The 14,639-nt window shown below is 43.9% G+C and overlaps 1 protein-coding gene across 1 annotated transcript in view; it reads right to left on the reverse strand.

Moving 5' to 3' along the window:
• Positions 1–3,032: 3,032 nt before the first annotated feature.
• LOC147310850 (titin-like) overlaps positions 3,033–14,639 on the reverse strand; it is a 216,913-nt gene continuing 205,306 nt past the window's right edge. The window contains exons 234-245 of the mRNA XM_086267493.1: positions 14,236–14,538; positions 13,846–14,114; positions 13,409–13,724; positions 12,954–13,259; positions 12,172–12,471; positions 11,303–11,878; positions 10,835–11,140; positions 10,225–10,607; positions 9,887–10,097; positions 3,982–9,759; positions 3,566–3,856; positions 3,033–3,325 (exon numbers count right to left, since the gene is read on the reverse strand). Of these exons, the coding sequence (XP_086123619.1) occupies positions 3,033–3,325; positions 3,566–3,856; positions 3,982–9,759; positions 9,887–10,097; positions 10,225–10,607; positions 10,835–11,140; positions 11,303–11,878; positions 12,172–12,471; positions 12,954–13,259; positions 13,409–13,724; positions 13,846–14,114; positions 14,236–14,538 (9,332 nt within the window). The remainder of the gene's footprint in view (positions 3,326–3,565; positions 3,857–3,981; positions 9,760–9,886; positions 10,098–10,224; positions 10,608–10,834; positions 11,141–11,302; positions 11,879–12,171; positions 12,472–12,953; positions 13,260–13,408; positions 13,725–13,845; positions 14,115–14,235; positions 14,539–14,639) is intronic.

Here is a 14,639-nt window from a genome sequence, read left to right on the forward strand (position 1 = left end):
TCTTGTATTGTGATGTTAGACGGGGGAACTTCAAGAAACTTAAAGAAGTCCAGATGCTTTTCTTTCCAAGCTCAGACTACAATGACCTGGATGACTGAGAACCTTCACAGATGCTGAAGAGTTACCTCAACAGTATGTTGGCCTAATAGTCACAGTTTTGGTTCGGCTTTCAAAATTCTAGGACTAGAAATTTTTTTAAAATGCCACCCGATGATTGTACAGTGTTAAAATATTTGTTGGGAGGTTCCATTTGGTTGTTAGGACATTAGGATTAATCTTTTATCACAAAAGTGCTTCTGCTCCTAAGAAAATAGGTGGATGGGTGGACAGATGGATATTAAAATATAGGCAAAAAAATCATAGGTAAGTCGTGAGGACTAAGGGACATGGTTAACTGTCAACAGGGGGATTAAAAATATTAATGAAAAATGAATACATGATATATTAGCAAAACAGCTGGTTGAACTTTGCACATTTGGTCAGATTTCAAAGAGAAGTGGTAGTGGTTGAGCCTGCAACTGATCCACATGTATTTATTTAAAGATTGGATTTGACATTCCTCTACATCATCAATGCTTTCTGTGTCAAAGGTGTTATTGAAAACTCTTCCACACTGCAGGAGAAAACTTATCTGTTATAATGACACAGGCATGTCTGTTTTGCCCTGTTTCCACATAAAGTGCATCTCCTAACTGATTAGTTAAAAGCATAACCAGTGTTAGCTTATCCAGCTAATCTCCCATCATTCTCTCATCAAAAGAGTGGAGGTTTATCCACATTCCACAGGCTGGAAGCTTTATGACAGAACACTGTTTGATATGAAAAGAGAGATCACTTTCACTTTGGTACAGTTTAAATTAGATATGAAAAGTAGACACCTATTAATGCTAATTTACACCATGGAGCCCCACTGTAAAACAAAACTGTCATAGATTTAACACTTATGAAGCTGGATTTAAGAAGTGTTTAAAGTTTTTAGACACAACTTTGTTCCGGTACAGAATGTGGAACTCTCTAGACTGGCTGGTTGGTGGTTGCAGTTAATAGACTTAACATTAGTCTATGTTAGCCAGCTAGTGACAGAACTAGTAACTCAGTGAATATGGAAACTAAAACTAAAGAGCAGAACATTTTAAAATACCTTAAATGATACCATGAAAGATCAAATGGCAACCTGTGATGAACCTAAAAGCTTGGAGGAAATTATAACTTTGGCCATTTTGGCCAATACATAGGGAAAGACACTACAAGTCCCGACCAACTTCCAGTTATAGCCCCATTTCTGCTTCCAGTGGTTGATTCTTCTCATCTTTTTGTTGTTGTTGTTTTTTTACAGTCCCCCAGCTGCTAACACTGAAGAGCCAAAGCAGTTGGGGAGAGCTAACTTAACATCAGAGGAACTGATTATATTTGCGTATATTGTGGTTAGCCACCAGCCTGCATCCCAATAATTAAAGATGGGGAAACTGGCAGGCAGGGTCAAAACTTCCCCACATTCAACGTTCTGTCAACATAGGGCATGATAATTTGAGGCCTGAACAAAACTGTCTGGACAAACAACTAATTCACCAGCTTAGAATTGCCCTCGAACCTCTGGATTTACCCATGGTTGTCACAGCACATAATGGTCAATATTTTACCACCAGAACTCACCAGAGAGTGCCAGCTCAGCTGATTCCTTCACCTAACCACTATAAAGTGATCAGATTCTTTGTGTTCTTTGTTCTACCCACAATCCCAATTTTCTGTGGCTCTCATGGTTAGAAAAATCCTCACATAAACTGAGCAAAAAGTCACAATTACAGATGGAGTCACTTCTGTTTCTCACATTGCGTGCAGCCTACCTCGCCACCTACTCAGTGTGCTGTTGAGCCACATGTCATATAACTCAGACACTTGCCCCTGAATAACAGGTTAATTCCTGAAAATAGAAACCTAAATGTGTTAAACGATGTGTTTTAATGTGACGAATAACCACAGCAGAAACATACTGTAGTGCTGATAATCATGCTTTATTAAAGAAATAACTGGAGGAAAGACTCAAGGAGGGTGCGAAAATAGTCAAAACTACAACTCAAACTTCAATCAAACCCTTAAACTGCAGGGCGACATGTGGGACTTGTTGTTGAACGCAGCAGTAGGTGGTTTCATACATCTGCTTTGCCGCACCCACCTTGACTGACAGGTGAACTTCTAAAAACTAGCACACAAACACACTGCATACCTCCGAGAGACAGCTCTGTTTCTGCAAACAAGCACAGGAGGGACTCTTATTTAAAGTGATTGGCCAGGTTGGTGGTACAAGTGAAAAGTCTCATCAGTGGTTGTTTGCCAGATGCAGAGCACAAAATATAAAAGAAACACTTGTGCTCAGGGAGTGCAGGCCGCTTGCACTCTGAGCACGTCAGTGAAATAGCAGTACGACAGAATCAGTCGGAGTGCGAGGTCCAGTCATCCTGCTTACATGAGGGTAAATGCAAACAGCATTCAGGATCTCACACTGCTTTCACAATGCTAATGCACTGCTCTCTAAAGCAGTGTATTCATAGTTTTGTCTCTGATTGAGTTAACATCAACAGGGAGCCTCTCTACCTGTTGAGGCAATCTTAAGACTTCAACTTATCGTTGAGGCACAAAGTTTAGTTTCTTAGTTTAACAGAGTATTCGTTCCTGTTGGAACTTTCTCCTGTTAAACCATATACAGTTTCATTTTGTTTTAGTTAATATTATTGTCATAAATAACAATGCATACACTTCCCATAACCGGTAAATTCGGCTATATACATTATGTACATGTCACAGAATAATGGATCAAAAATCCTAAGTCACAGTTATCCAATATGGTACATTTTATAACACCTTTAGACTTTAGTCTAGTTTGGCAAAAATTAATGTCAAGATAGTTACAAAAATAGTTCATATTTACAAGAACAGAAATCCAGATCTTTATCAAGTAGATTCTTTTGCTTGATTAAATAAAAACGCATGAGAAAAGGAAAAAGGGGAAGTTTTGAAGAGTTGTTTTTTTTTCCTTACACCGATCGAATACTAATGTGAACAGTTGCTGTATCAGATCCCAGCTCATTTGACAGTTTGAGGGTGTAGCTTCCAGCATCCTCCTTCTTCACCCCAGTGATAATGAGCGTGGTCAAGTCCTCAGTGGTCTCAATATGGAAGCGTCCGGCAGCAGTCAACTCAATCCTTTTGCCGTCGTGCGACCACTCAATGTGTCTGGCATCACCAGAGAAGGCACAGGCGACTGTCAGGACTTTGCCAGGCTCAATGCTGATGTCCTCTGGCAGAGCTTCAATCCTTGGAGCAGAACCTGGAACCCATGATATATGCACAGAACAAGAACCTTTTTTTCATTTAGAGTAAGGCAGGCACACAATTTCACAACAGACACAAACAAAAAAATGTTATGACAAAAAAGCATGTTTTGCTAATTGAGCTTAATTCAGCATCTTTATGAGGTTTCATTTCAAAAGAAGGATAATTGTGTTGCTGGTGGATGCAAGGAAGCTAAGTACAGTTTTACAGATTACCAAGAGTCTTATGATCTTACCAAGAGCTCTAAGTGATCCCTCCATGTGGGAGGCCATCTCCATGAGGCTACTGGAGCTCATGGCATATGCCTCAGATGACACGGAGGACATGCTGGACATGGACATGGTCTCAAACTTCATTTCAGCTGCCATGCTGCTGAAGGAGCGGGAATCCGTCATGGATGACATCATTGCCTGCTGGGAAGTAGAAGAAAAGGCAGACGACTCCTCCATTGTATGGATTTCTTTCTTCATCATCACCGATGAACTCAAGGATGACGATGACTCCTTTTGACTCATCAATACTGATTCTGGCAGAAGAAACGATAACACACATGTCATTGTTAAGAATGACTTCAATGTTAGGGCTCTGTTATAATTTCTTTAAAGCATTAAACTGGATCAGATTTTCTGGATGGTGATAGAAAAAGCCTACCTTGAAGTCCCAGCTGCTGTTCACAATAAGCTGTAATCTTCTTGCGAATTGACTGAAACACTTGTCCAGTGAAGTTGAAAGAAGACTTGGATACTCCTCCTTCTGATTTCATCTCACAGATGTACTCTCCCTGATCACTGTCTGTTAAATTATGGATCAAAAGGCTGCAAGAACCCTCAGAATAGTGCATCTCTAGGCGACTGCTTTGTGAAAGCCTCCTCCCATTCACATACCATACCACCTCTCTGACGGAGCTCTCACAAACACAGGACATCCTCACTGACCCCTCACAGGCTTCTGCTGTTAGCTGACTCATGACCTTGGGGGGTTTTGGGATTGGGGATTTTACGGTGGGTGGAGATACAACTCTCTTGGGGGACATGGTGGGAGGAGGAGACTTCATTCTAGGAGGTGATTTGATCCCTTCAGGTTCAGGGGACTTCAGTGCCCTTGGTGATTTGATGCCTGCTGGTTCTGGGGACTTGATGCCTTTTGGTGTTTTGAGTCCAGGAGGTTCTGGGGACTTGACACCTCTTGGCATTTTGATTCCTGTAGGTTCTGGAGATTTGATACCCCGGGGTGATTTTACTTCCTCAGATTCCAGTGACTTTCCAGTCCCCAGGGTCTTAGTTGGCGGTGGTGACTTGAGTCGTGGCTCAGGAGATTTTAGACCTCGTGGTGACTTAAGTCCCTCAGGCTCAGGAGATTTGACACCTGGAGTCGGTGATTTTAAGCTCGGTGCAGGAGAAGGTGCAGTTGGTTCAGGAGACTTTATGGTCTTAGGAGACTTAATCCCCTCGGGTTCAGGAGACTTCACACTTGGTGTTGGGGACTTCACACTTGGAGCAGGAGATGTTGCACTTGGTTCAGGAGATTTTATACTTGAAGCTGGTGATGTAACTGAAGGCTCGATGGATTTGGTGCTAGGTTCTGGTGACTTCACACTGGGAACAGCAGAGGTTGTGGAGGGAATAGGGGATGTGGCTGAAGGTGCAGGTGACTTTACACTGGGAGTGGGTGACTTCACGGATGGCTCAGGGGGTTTGACTATTTTAACTTCCTGCTTGGGGGTTGCTCTATGGATGGTTAAAGTAAAATGAGCTTCCTGTCTGCCTTCTGAATTCTCTACCACTACTGTGTAACTGCCCTCATGGGAGGCTGTCACAGAGGAGATTTCCAAACTGGATTTATACTGAGTTGTGGTGACCTGAATGTGGTGGGATGAGACAATGGTTCTGCTCTCATGTATCCATGTCACAGTGGGTGCAGGCTCACCATCAATATCACAGGTAAATCTGACAGTCTCTCCCTCCTCAACTGTCACAGACTGAGGCTTAGTGAGGATTCTAGCTGGAAGAGAAAGTTTTGCCTTCTGGACAGAAACTTCCTCATCACCAGCAGTGGTAGAGGATTTCAGTTTAGCTTCAGATATGGTGTGTTTCCCACTCAGAGAAAATTTGTCAGATGAATAAGAGGAACTAGATGACAGGTATTCAGCAGAAGCATACTTGATAGATGAGTCATACCTCTCAGCAGAGGAGTACCTTTCAGAGGAGGCGCCATATCTCTCATGTGTGAATACCTCATGTGTTTCGGTTAACTTAGATTTGGTTTCTTCTACCTCAAAGTGGGTCTGTGAAGCATAGCCAGCTTTGAAGTGGGAGATGTGGTAGTGGTCTGTTCGAGTGACTTCAGGGACATATGCTTTGGGAGCTTCCTCATCCTTGCGGCGAGAAGAGAAAGTTGTGTAGCTACCACCTGACACCTCCAGGGTAGCATAGTCTGAAGCCTCTCCCTTAGAGTTGGAACATACACAGCGATACGTGCCACTGTCCTCTTCCTGACAGTCCAGAATAGTGATGGTCAAGACACCAGTCATGTTGGTAAAGATGAATTTCTCACTGGATTCAGAGATCGCAGTTCCATTGTGGAACCACGTGACCTCAGCCTCTGGTTTAGCTTGTACATTTAGGGTGAATTTTGTATCTTGACCAACTGGGATACGATGAGAACGCATCCTAACAGTGACACGCGGGGCATGGTCCAAACTGAAAGGTGTCTGACTGACCAACTGATACTTCCTTTCAGATTTCAGAGCAGCCTTTCTGGCCTCGTAACGGGACATGATATCAAAACGGGCAGACCGCTCAAACCTCGAGGAGGAGCGTGAAGACCTTTCAACTGACTTGATGGGGCTGGGGGAACGTGGTCGGGTCCTCTCTGGGGTAGGGGACCTCCTCCCCACAATCTCTCCCTCTACTTCCACAGGATGCCTAGCATGTGGTTGTCTTATCAGTTCTGAAACTGGACGCATTAGCTCAATGTAAGTGGGTGACAGTGACCTTCTCCTCCTCATATACTGAGAGATGGTACGTTTCTTCTTTGTCTCAGCAACCTCAACGGTTTCATGTCTACCTTCCTGCCTTCTTTCCTCATGCTCCATGGCACGTCGCTCAATGCGTACAGGGCTGCCAGCAGGTGAGGCAGAAAAGCCAAGCTCCAGTTCATCCTCCAACATCATTCCTTCTTCTTCCTCTGTTCTCATCAGCTCCTCATCGCTAAGGTCTCCCAGAGATCTCCTCCTAGATCTGAACAACGCCTCTGACACAGGACTGGGAGAGCGGCGTGCAGGTCTGACAGTCTCCAGATCATCTAGAGTGAGTTTTGGAATACGCCATCTTGGCCTATACTGGTCAGTGATTCTAGGAAGGGGCATGACGTAGAACTGTTCCCATCTGGACAAACGAATACGTTTCTGTCTCTTCTGCACAATCCTCTCCATCCTCTCTGAAATCTCATATTGATCTTTTAGCTTTCTGTACCACTTCATATCTGACAGAGGTACAAACAGTTTGATACCTTTGTTCTCATCAAGAACTCTGGGATCATGAACCACAGGCTCAGGAATTTCATAGGGCATGAAGATCCTCCTCTCCTCCTCCAACTTCTTGGTCTCTGACTTCTCCTCTTTGATGTCAAACTCACCCTCGACATTCTTCGTGCTCACTGCTGGCTTGTAAATCTCTGCAGCATATTTGAGAGCTTCTTGAGCAGTGGGATTAAGCGGTACAAGCTCCTCAGTAGCAACGATTTTCTGAGCCATCTTGTTGGTCTTTTCAATTTGTTTCTGTATGTGCATGTATTTCTCTTCCTCACTCCTATATTCTCTCCTTGTATAGGTAAGGCGGTCCACCTTCAATGTTGCCTGACAGCTGGCGGTGCCAGCAGAGTTGGTTGCAGTAACTTTGTAAACACCAGAGTCCTCAAGTAGAGTCTCTCTAATGTGAAGGACATGAGAGTCAACGTCCTCCTGTATGACAACCACCTTGGGACCAAACTGTAGTGGATGACCATCCTTTTGCCATTTAAGAGTAGGAGGTGGTACACCTGAGACTCTGAGCTCAAAATGGACACTCTGTCCCTCCATGCACTCAACATTAGCCAGCAGGCGTTTGAACATGGGCTTCATAGTTTCTTCTGTCACAGGATGTGGTGCCACAGTGAGACGGGCCTTGCAGCTGTCTTCTCCAAACTTGTTGTGGGCCATAACGGTGTATTCAGCATCATCAGTCATGTCCAGGTTATGGATCATGAGCTGGTATAGACCCTTATCACTGGTGAACGTGTACTTGCTGTCATTATCACCTGGCTTGATTTTTTCACCATTCTTAAGCCAAATTATGCAAGGCTCTGGATGCACAGTAACAGTAACACCAAAACGCACATCTTCGCCAATGAAAGCGGTGCGGTTGTAGAGAGGCAAAGTGAACTCTGGTGGTCTCTGCAGAAGCTTAGTCTTGTCAACTCTCCTCCTTAATTTCTTGATGGAGCGGCTAAGATAGTACTCTTTGATACTCCTCACTGTCTCGACAAAAAGCTCTCCATAAGCACTGTCTTCTCCATCATCACTCAGCACTTTGCATCTGTACACACCATCATCACGTTCTTCAATGTCCTTTACGTAGATACTGGCAAAGCCATTACTATAAGTAATCTCATACTTGTGGCTTGTGTGTAGCTGGCAGTTACCAAAGTACCATGACACCTGTGTACTCTTGTCATGCTTGGCAATGCTGCAAGTGAATCTTGCATAACCACCTTCTTCAGCTGAGGCATGCATGACTGGGCCAGCACGGAAGCCATGGCACTCAGTTCCAATCTTCACTTTACCAACAGCCAATCCCCTCTGGTTCTTGAAAGCACCACCATAGGCCACACGAGCTGCTGATACAATAGTATCAACCCTCTTTACCAGAGTCTGATAGTACCTTCTGTGTCTCAGTGTCCTGATAGCCTTGTTGCTAATATGCTCTATTTTCATCTTGAGCCATGGGTGCTCCAGAGCCTCATGGGCTGTCATACGAAGCTTCCTGTCCTTGACAAGAAGTCTGTCAACAAAGTCCATAGCCTCCAGGCTGATATCCTTAAATGCTTCACTGTCGAAGACATACTCACAGTTGGTGATATTCTCAATCATCTTTGTGGTAGACTCTGCTGCAAATGGATTAAGGCCACTGAGTAGAACATAGGCCATAACACCAACAGACCACATATCTGTGGCCGTTGTGACCAAATCATGGCGGTGGACCTCTGGGGCGCAGTACTCCGGTGCTGAAAAGAGCATTCTGATGTTTTCTCCCGGCACCAGAAGCCTAGCCTGGCCCATCTCAATGATCTTTATGTTGGTACTTTTCCTTGTAGTGTACACAATGTTGTCTGGGCGGATATCAAAGTGGCCAAAGTTGTGGGAATGCAGGAACTTGAGAGCAGAGCAGACTTGTCTAAGGTACTTGACAATCTCCTGCTCTGTAAGCTCAAAGTTGCTGGTGCCAAGCCGCTCAAAGATGTCAACTCCAGAAATGAATTCAAAGATAAGGATGATCTCCTCCATGCTTTCAAAGTATTCATGCAAGTAGATGATATTCTTATGCCTTCCCAAATTAAGAGCTTCAATTTCCCTCAAAACCAACTCACGATCAGTTCCTTTGACTTTGATAAACTTGGCCATGTAGGTTTTCTTTGTGGCAATCTCAATACAACGGTGAACCACACCAAACTGGCAGTGAGCAAGCTCCTCAGAGATAATGTACTTTGAGGACAGCTCCTTCACCTTGTAGAAAAGAGCCTCCTCTTTAGTAATTTCTCTTGTTTCGTCCACTTCCTCATCATAGTTCCTAATTACAGACTTGTCTTCCTTTGTGGTGATAGGCTCAGTTGGTTCAGATGGTGGGCTCAGACCAAACTGGTTCTCTGCAATAACACGGAACTGGTATTTGGCCTTTCCAAATATGTTGATGATAGTGATACTACAGTCAGTCGTTTGTCCAGCACGAATCCACCTATCACTGGTGGTGGGGCACTTCTCCACAATGTAGTTAATAATGTTGCTTCCACCATCACTGACAGGGGGCTCCCAGACAAGAGTGATAGAATCCCTTGCAATTTCACTAACCACAAGGCCTTTTGGAGCTTCAGGAATGTCGGCCACATTCACCTCGATGGTTTGCTTGTCCATTCCAAACCTGTTCTTTGCAGTAATAATGTAGTAGCCAGTATCTTTCCTCTGGACTCCCTTCTGGAATACCAGGGATGTGAAAGACCTTGTGGTGATGACTTGGTGATAAGGAGAGTTGGAGAGGATCTCCTGACCTTTCTGCCAAGTGATTGTTGGCTCAGGTTTGCCAGAGATGGGGATCTTGATGGTGATGTGATCACCACGGACAGCATGGACTGCGCCCATTCCTTGGAGCTCTTGAGGCAGATAGATCTTAGCAGGAACTACAATAAAAATGACCAAAATCATGACTTATTCTCATGAATGTGGGCTTTTTTAAAATCAGGAATTGGAAAGAAGATATCATGCATTTAGTGCATTCTAGAAAATATTTGGAAATTATGATATTACCTTCCACCTCCAAGTTGGCTGTGGTAGAGATGGATCCTGAGGAATTAGTTGCTCTGACTTGGTAAACTGTGGCATCATTCTCATCAGCAGAAGTGATGACAAGCTGATAGTAGCCTCCCTTGAACTCCAGCGCTTTGATCTTAGTTCCATCTGCCAGGATCTCCTTTCCACTACGGTACCATTTCACAACAGGCTTTGGATAGCCCAACACCTTGTTGGAGGAAAAAGAGACAAAATAAATAACTGGTGTCCACTGAACAATGATGTTATGATTGTATTTTTGACTTAAAAACTGAGAGATTTTAAAGGAATAAGCAATGTAGTTTTAAAAAAGGTACCTTAGTGACAAATGTTGCACTGGCATGGTATTTGACAGTCATGTCTCTGATCTCCTCCCTGAATGTGGGAGTGCGAGGAGGCTGGTCAGACTTGGGGATGATGGGTTCAGAAATCTCACTCCATTCGCTCTCACCGCCCATGTTCTCACATTTGACACGGAACTCATACTCGAAGCCTTCAATCAAGCCTGTGACCTCATAGTTGGTCTCTGCAATCTTCTTGGTAGTTACTGACATCCACTTGTTCTGTTTCTTCTCACGTTTCTCCAGGTAGTAGTTTGTGATTTTAGCTCCACCATCGCTGCTTGGAGGCTTCCAACAGACAACACAAGAGTCCTTTGTGGAGCTGATAATGAAAGGCTGCTGTGGGATGCCAGGTTTTTCTGAAAAACAAATAGGAAAGTTACTATAGTGCAGAAGTCCCATATTCTATGCAGTGGCAGATCTTGAAAACTAAATACGCTCCTTACAAAATGAACACATTTAAGTTTCTAGATGGTACTCTATAACTTATGCAAATAGGAGACGGTCGAGTAGAAGCTGTGGTTGATTTGAGACAGAATAAGCCATCTGTGAAGAGGACACCAAAATAAAATATAAATAAACTTACCAAATGGACTCTTGATTATAACCACTGATGGGATCTCTAGAGGCTCACTGACTCCATATTGATTCTGAGCTGAAACCCTGAAGTAGTAGCCAGCATTCTCCGTCAGATTGAGGACACGGCAGGTGGTTCCAGACAAAGAGGAGGACACCAGGTACCACTGTTCCCCTTCTTTGGCCTCCCGTTTCTCCACAATGTAGTTGGTAATCATTGATCCTCCATCATCCTTGGGAGCCTTCCAGCTGATGACAACTGAGCTCTTAAGCAGGGCTTCAACAATTAGGGGCCCCTCAGGCATGCATGGCTTGTCTAGAAACACACACACACGCGCATATATATATGAAAGATTTGTAGACTGAAACTGAAAACTCATGCAAAGGGCTTTCATTTGTAACTTTGATTTTAAATTTATGGATAGATGGATGGATGGATGTGGAGCCCTTAAGCAATTTGTTTATAGTTTGATCTCACCTTGGATTTCTACACGAAGCACAGTGTCAATAGTTCCAAAGAAATTGCTGAGCTGCACCTTATAGCGACCAGCGTTGGTCTTTCTCTGAACATTCCTCACCACGAGGTGGGTGTAGCTCTCTGTGTTTTCAATGATCACATTTTCAGATGGATTCAGAGGCTTCTTGCCATAGAACCACATGATCTGTGGGATGGGACGGCCAATGTATACGACATGAAGGCGGAGACTGGTGCCAGCCCCAGCAAAGTATTTTTCCTTCAGGGGAAAGCCAGGGTGAAACTGGGGAGCTGCCTGTAAACGCAGTTTACCACTGCTCTCGATCTCTCCAGCCTCATTGATTGCCCTACAGGTGTACAGGCCCTCATCTTCCTGTTCATCTGTTAGAATGCTGAGGGAGTGGTTTCGACCATCTGAGCTCATTTTGTACTTGCGGCTCTGGATCAGTTCCTTGCCAAAGCGGTACCACTTAATCTCAGGCAGAGGTCTGCCAATAATGCCACAGGTCAGAGTGCCAGACTCGCCAAGTTTAGTTGTTACATCTTGGATGTCTTCTGTCAAAGCTGGAGCCTCACCAACTGCAGAAAGACAGCAATGTTTAATCACACTAAATGTATTTAATTTTTACTTTTTGTTGTAAATTGAAAGGAATTACAAATAAATTGGTTGTCTTTCCCTTTAAACATTAGATTTTACACGATTTTGACTTTAACATTAAATCTTGGTCAAAATTTGGTTCTAAGATATATTTTTCTGTTGTCAGTTAAACAACATTTGTATTGAACTTGCCAGATATGTTATACATTGAATGTCAAATTCTACTGCAACGAGGTCATTTGTTTTGATAGACCTCAATCCTGCAACAGCTTACCACTCAATTTGGTCTTGATGCCCATAGGTGTGCGACGAGGTCGGCTGAGTCCAGTCTCGTTCTCAGCAAAGACTCTAAACTCATACTCAGTGGCTTCCATTAAGCCACCCATGGTGAACTGACGATCCTTCGAGCGCTCCTTATTGCATTTTTTCCAGGCACTCTCTCCAGCCTGCCTGAACTCAATCCAGTAACCTAGGATCTCCTTGCCACCATCATGCTCAGGCCTGAGCCAGTGGATGGTGATACAGTCTTTAGTGACAGAGACAATGTCAATCTCTCCTGGTTGGTTAGGTTTGTCTACAGGAAAACAGAAAGGAAAAGGGTCAATAATCTTGGATAAATTCATTCTAACATCAATACATTCTAAAAGTATTTTAGAATGTATTGATCTCATACGTTTCCCTTATCAGCACAGACTGATTTAGATTGATTGCAATGAGTTGGCAATCTGTCTGCATTTATAAATTAGATAGCAGTTATTTGCAAAATTTCATCAGTATCTCTTAAAGTAATTGCAGTCACTCTGAGTTGGACTGTGACTGTTTGGAGGTGGTGTCACCTCCTACCAGGCGACCTGTGCAATCACCTTGCAGTCAAAAGTGGTGACACAGAGGTTGAGGGTGTTACACGTTCAATCTCTGGGTGACTAGTCACCGTTACTACATGCAAATGGTTGACAAATGCCAGTAACTTAAAAATTAACAGTCACTAAGTAAAGGAAGAGTTGCAAGGAGGTTGTTGCCCTATTTGTACTCTAGTGTGACTGAGCCATAACTCACCAAATGGATCTTTGCAGACTACAGATTCAGAAGCAGGACCAGGTTCGCTCTGTCCAATGTCATTTTGTGCGACAACTCTGAACATGTACTCTGCATCAGGGATGAGACCAGTGGCATTGAACATGGTGGTGGTGATGTGGGTCTTGTTGTGGCGGACCCACTTCTCTGTTGAAACCTCCCTTCTCTCAACATAATATCCAGTGACACGAGAGCCTCCATCGTCGCGGGGCCTGGCCCAGGAGAGAGAAACTGTGGACTTGGTAACATCCATGATCTCTGGTGGGTTGCTGGGAGGTTCAGGTGGGCCTGTGATAAAGGATGGTTTTACAAATTAAATTATCAGAGTTACAGTATGTTCAGAGTGTATGATTATCACAACAATAGGTTTATTAAATACAAAATTTTCCCAGTTCGACTGAGAAAGTTGGACTAATAACAAATATATCACTACTCACAAAGTGGAGTCTTTGGTGTGACAGACTCTTCAGATTTTAAAGCTCTGCTGACACCAAACTGATTCTCAGCAGCAACCCTGAAGTGGTACTCCACATTCTCCTTTAGGCCCTTCACCACTAGAGAGTTCCCAATTACTCGAGCATCCACTGTATACCAGGCAGCCTTGGGTACCTCCCGCCTTTCCACTATGTATCCCAGGATGTCTGCTCCACCGTCATCTGATGGTGGCCTCCAACTGACTCTTACTGATCGGGCCTGAATGTCGTCAAATTCCAGAGGCCCTTCTGGGACATCTGGGCGACCAATCACTTTCACCTACAGAGAGGAGGTACAGAGAGTTCGTTTTTAAGGCTGCAAATATTATTAGATTTTATACAATATATGTTTTCATTTCATTAGCCATTCTTTAATAAAGTCTTTCAGACACGCTCCCCACCTTGATATAAACAGCCTTCCTGCCACATTTGTTTTCCAGCACCAAGTCGTAGGTACCAGTGTCATCTTTATGCGCCTCTTTGATGACCAGCTCAGTGATGTCATCATGCGTAGCAATCATGGCCCGATGGGAGATGTCACGACCATCCTTGGTCCACTTGCATGTAGGGATGGGTTTACCCTTAATGGGTACAGACAGGTGGATGACACCACCTTGTCTGACCACATAGCCCTCTTCATATTTAGGATCCAGCTCATAGTCAGGATAATCTGAAGAAGACAGAGGTTTGATTTTTTTTTTAACTAAAGCTAAAAATGCCAGGATGCTATATGCCATGCCACCAAAAAACTGAAGTAAAGGATTTATAAATATTTCAAATTCTTTCTTTACCAAGCATCTCCTGGACTTTAACCACTCCAGGAATCTCAGCAGCTTCTCCACAACCACCAGCATTGCAGGCGATGATCCTAAATTTGTATTCAGCCCCCTGTGGCATGTGGGTGATGATGTACTCGCACATCTTCGTGGGAGTTGTGTTACACAGTGTCCATTCCAGCTGGTCTACCTTCTGCATTTCAATAAAGTAGCCAGTAATGACAGAACCACCCTCCTCTTCTGGTGGAAGCCAAGCTAGAGAAACAGAAGTCCTGGTAGTGTCTGTGACTCTGGCCTGAACTGGAGGACCTGGAGGTTCTGTTTAATAACAGAGAGAATAGGTAAAGATAGTGACCCCACAGTGGTATGGCTAATTTAAAACAGAAAAGCAGTACAACTGTTACAGTGATCTTTTGCGG

Source organism: Aulonocara sp. 'chitande type north' Nkhata Bay, linkage group LG16 (genome assembly GCF_057382095.1).
Source record: "Aulonocara sp. 'chitande type north' Nkhata Bay isolate Kocher_YH1m ecotype deep benthic linkage group LG16, A_spYH_male_GT1.1, whole genome shotgun sequence".
Classification (NCBI taxonomy): Eukaryota; Metazoa; Chordata; class Actinopteri; order Cichliformes; family Cichlidae; genus Aulonocara; species Aulonocara sp. 'chitande type north' Nkhata Bay.